The 4681-nt window shown below is 59.3% G+C and overlaps 1 protein-coding gene across 1 annotated transcript; it reads right to left on the reverse strand.

Moving 5' to 3' along the window:
- Positions 1-51: 51 nt before the first annotated feature.
- Positions 52-4681, reverse strand: CMTM5 (CKLF like MARVEL transmembrane domain containing 5; the record flags this gene model as incomplete). Its single annotated transcript, XM_082649388.1, has 6 exons — positions 52-92; positions 1199-1255; positions 2616-2700; positions 2903-2995; positions 3425-3577; positions 4556-4681. The coding sequence occupies 6 exons, from the start codon at positions 4679-4681 to the stop codon at positions 52-54; spliced, it is 555 nt and encodes a 184-aa protein (XP_082505514.1).

Below are 4681 nucleotides of genomic sequence, written 5' to 3' on the forward strand. Positions count from 1 at the left end.
TCGCTCTTGCTGACCTGCAATAAACATGAGTGCCAGACTCTGCCTGAGCCCCTATCCTTCCCCGCCGACCATCCAGGAGCCGTCCTGGACTCCTGGGGGAGGGGGGCCCTGCCCCTGTGTCAGAGCTGGGGGAGCCAAGACACCCCACATCTACCGAAGAGGAACCGAGGCCCATGGAGGTGAGGCGGCTTCCCTGAGGTGGCAGAGCCGTGAGTCCCCTTACTGCTCAGCCAACCAGACAAGGGACGAGAGGGAGAAATTCCAAAAGTGGAGAAAACAAAGGCACCAGAGGGTGAGCCAATTCCAGACACTAGGAGACAGAATTGCACTGCGGAAGCTGAAGCCACCCTCCACCTACACCACCCCTGAGGCCACAGGAGTTAAAGTTGTCCTGGGACACCTGTTTCCTCCAAAATGAATTCCCCACCGATGCCAGGAGAGGCTCAGAGCTGGCTGGGGATGGAGATGTGGATAAAGAGGGTGACGCAGGTCCCTTTCTGGTCAGCCCCTTGAAAGTAACCCACAGGGAGTCCCGCTCCCCTTAACCCCCCGGTACAGTCAGCTGGGGCCCGGGCCTGTGGGCCACACCCCATCGTGAGGGCATCCTGAGACCCTGGAGCCAGCTGACACCAAACTGAACCAAAGTGTGGACCAAACCTAGGTCCCGCTTGTCTCATCTTGACCTCTCACACAGACACAGACGAGCAGGGCACGCGCAGGTGCACACCACAGAGCACACTTCTGCTCCCTTTGAGCTCCCTCCAGGGACAGGCTGGCCCGTGTCACACGGCTGCTCAGGGGACAAGGCGGGTCCTTACCCCACTCTGCTCCTAGCAAATCCCTGCCCCCTGCTGGGCTTTACTATGGCCAGGCCCTCCTGACCACCTTCTCATCCCTTCTTTGCCCCCCACCATCTCCTGGACTCCCCTGGCTAAGCCCTCCCTCTCCCTCTTCTGAGGCCTTGACCGCCCCTGCCCAAGGTTGGTCACCAGTGTTGAGAATGGCCTGTCGGTAAAGTCCTGAGAACTGTGAGCAGAGACCAGAGCAACACAAAAGCCAGTCGGTTCTAGCCCTGGAGAGGCTACCAGTTCCAGTGAGGAGCCAGGACATGAGGTCAGGAGAACAGGAGCCCAGAGGCAGGAAAAGCCAGACCAAGAGTGGCGGGTGGTTAGCACCGAGGGGAGCAGAGCAACTCTACCAGAGTTCAGGTGCAGGCAGGGCTTGGGTGCTGGGGCCTGCATCTGGAAGGAGCACCCTAGAAGAAGGAAGGCATTTCAGGGCAGGGACGCAGAAGCACTGGAGAGGGGCTAGCAAGTCAGCTTGGACGAGCTAGGCCACGCTGGGCTCTGCGGGGCTGGGCAAGGATGTCCCGGCCACATTGAGCTGTCACGGGCCAGGCAGGGCTGACTCCAAAGTCCCCCTGAGCCATGACTGCCCTTCACTAGCTGGTCTTCTTCCCCATCTGTGAGCGTTCAAGGGTGGACCTGCTGGGCACCTCTGAATCCCTGGGACCCAGCACGGGGTCTGCACATGGGATGCTCAGGAAATGTCCTGCTGAGGCACTGGCAAGCTGGGAAGGTGGACCTGCTGGTGGAGGGAGCTGGAAATGAGGCTGGGCCATTTTTTATGAGTTACAGGGGCTCAGTACCGTATCCAGAACACCTGTTCAGGTGTTAGGCGAGCTGGGCTCCAGCCCTAACTCTGTCACAGACGAAGAGGTCACTTCCCCTAATTGGGTGTGTCCTCTCGCATGTGAATTGAGGGCATTGAACCAGCTGTTATCTGGGGGCTCATGCAGCTCCAGCAATGTGGGAATCTCTGCCCTCATCTGATGCTGACCTCTCCCTGGCAGCCTGCGGGCCAAGTCCTCCCCTCACCACTAGGGGGAGCTCTACACACGCCCCAGGCAAGCACCTCACCTCAAACCCACTAAGACCGGTATGTGAAAAGCTTGGCAAGTGGGCACTCATTCACAGACGGAAGGCTTGCGCCTTCTCAGACACAGAAGCCTGGGTGCCCGGCCACCAGGCACACCGCAAGGTGGCCTTGCACGCACGAGGTGTGGCATGGAAGCTTTATGTTGAAGGATGTCTAAGCCCCCCCTTCCTCATTGTTCACACCTGGTCCCAGAGAAGGGACCATGACCTGCTCCAGGCAACATTCCCATGAATACTCTTTGGCATTCCTAGTCTGCCTAATTTGGGGGGAAGAAAAAGATTCACCAGTAGGATTCAAGTCTTTTAATTTGGGAATGACCAGCTTCCTCCTATACCCTCCCTTTCGTCCATAACACCCCCTCCCTGGCCGAGCATCATCAGAAGTCAGATCTCAGAACACCAGGCCCCACAGACAAATCCCCGGTGACTTCTCAGGCCTGGCTCCATCGCTGTAGGCTGGGGTGGTGGACAGTAGGCTGGGGAGCTAGTGAATCCAAAGGAGACGTGTCTGGGCTCTGCTGTTCCCCTTTTCTGGCTGGGCTCAGGAGCCAGGTAGCCCCAGTATCACTACTGGTCCCCTGTGAAGATGGAGCCAGGTGGGGTAGGGCATGGCAGGGTGGGGTAGCTGGGGCAGGGGGTGGAGGGGACATCTCCTCTTCCCAGAGCACAGGCACTCACCCTGGGTGGCCCTGGACGCCAACTCAGTCCGGTAGATCTTGAAGGCATCGTAGGCAAAGACGGAAACCAGGATGATGCCAAAAACCTGTGGGCGTAGGAGCAGGGATGGCACAACAAAGGTCATCGGGCCGTTGATACCGGGGAGAGGGAGGTGGGTGATATGGGGCAAGGTGTGAGGCAGGCCCTGGGCACTGAGTTGAGCTTGGGGTGGAGAGAGGCACACAAAGTGTGCAACCACCAGCCAAAGGTCCTTGGGGAGCCAGAGAGCTCTGTGGGGCTGGACTCACAAAAGCAGCAATGGCAGCTCCATCCCGGGAGGTCACAGCCGCAAAGGAGACCACCAGGAAGATGATGCTGGCGCTGACACAGCGGAGGAAGTCCTGGGGGTTGGGGGGGCAGGGTCAAAGGGAAGCAGAGGGCAGGGGGCATCGCCCCGAGGTTTTCCAGGCTAGTCAGCAGCTTGACCCTCAGGCACTGTGAATCCCTACACGGAGATACCCTTGGACACAACATAAAGTGCTTGAGAGACAAAGAGAGAGAGAGAGTTCACACAGCTCCCCAGGGGAGGGATGAAGATAAATGCGGAGCAACCAGGACCAGGACCAGAAGCCAGGGGCCTGGGCTGGGGCTGGATCTGGGCAAGGGAGCAGATCTGAGGGATGTGGGTCAAAGGAGTGTTTGAGTGTTGGGTATGGGAGCCGGACTCCTTGTTAAACCAGGGAAAGGAGAGAGGCTGGGAGAGGAAAGGAAAATTCAACGTGCAGAGAAGAAAGGGACCAAAACGGGGTGGGGGAGGCAGGGTCCCTCACCAGACAGGGCCAGTTCAGCCGATCGAAGCGCTGGTAGTACTGGGTGGCGTAGAGGAAGAGGAAGGCTAGCGTGATGAAGAACTCCAGTAGCGCAGCAGCCATGTAGGCGGAGATGGAGGCCGTGAAACAGATGAAGATGATGAAGGTCAGGGCCTGCGGGACCGAGTGTGGGAAGCTTGCCAGGAAGGGGACACAGGCACAGCCAGGCCTTTGCCCTCTCCCTCCCCGGAGCTCCCCCAGCCGGCCCCACCACCTGTCCTTGGAGGTCTCGCCATCCCTGGAGCCACATCCAGGGCCTTTGCCTACTGAGGCCCGACTCTGGCCCCCCACCTCTGCCCATCCATGCTCCCCCTGCCTCGGGATCCCAGCAGCCCCAGCAGTTTGGCCAAGCTGCACGGCTCCAGGGGCCGCCATTCTGTGAAATCCACAAGATAGTGTGTCCCCCTTTAGCCCCAAGTACAATGGGAACGCCAGCCCCTGGAGTGGCACCCACATCAGCCTGTGCCCCCAGGAGGCACCCCACGCCCCATAACGCTTCTCCCACTCCTGGATGCCTAAAACTCTTCTGACGAGGACCAGAGCCTCTGGTTCCATGCCAAGAGGCAAGGTTTAGAAGGCAGAGGCTCCAGGGTGGACTCTGGGGTCCCCTCAGCTCTGGCCATGTAGGATGGCGCATATGCAGAAGACTTAAGTTTACTAGTAGGTCTTGCTAAGTGACTAAGGGAAGCTCCTTTCCTGAGGACAGATATTCATGGGGAGCAGGCAGCAGATAAAGCGGGGCTGCAGGAAGTCTGCCCTTTTTGGTAGTTGAACTTCTCGGATCTGCCAAGAAGTGGCCATCTTAAAGCCCGGGGAAAGACCAGCTGGTGTTACCGCTGTCCCATCCCTGTGCCTCACACCCCCTCGATGTCCCAGAGAGCTGTCCTCTGTTTAACTTCAATCCTTCCTGCAGCAACTGAAACCTGCTGTGACTGCCTCCAGATGGGAGATGAGGGGCTGGGTGGGGGGATGGGGCAGCTGGGGCCGAAGGGGTGTCCTGAGAGCCTGGGGAGGGAGGCTGCTGAGGGCTGAGCCCTGGTGGGGGGCCCGGGCTGGGAGATGGAGGCTGTAGGTCAGGGAGGCAGCTGTTACCAGCTCAGTTTCCAGCAGGATGCCTTTGAGGGACGAGAGGAACGTCTTGTCCACGGTGAAGCCCTGGAGCCCCGCAGCTGCCCCCTCTTCAGGGGGTCGGTCCCGGCGATTCCAAGCACTGAGCAT

The sequence above is a fragment of the Grampus griseus genome, assembly GCF_964374135.1.
Source record: "Grampus griseus genome assembly, chromosome: 2".
NCBI classification, from domain to species: Eukaryota; Metazoa; Chordata; class Mammalia; order Artiodactyla; family Delphinidae; genus Grampus; species Grampus griseus.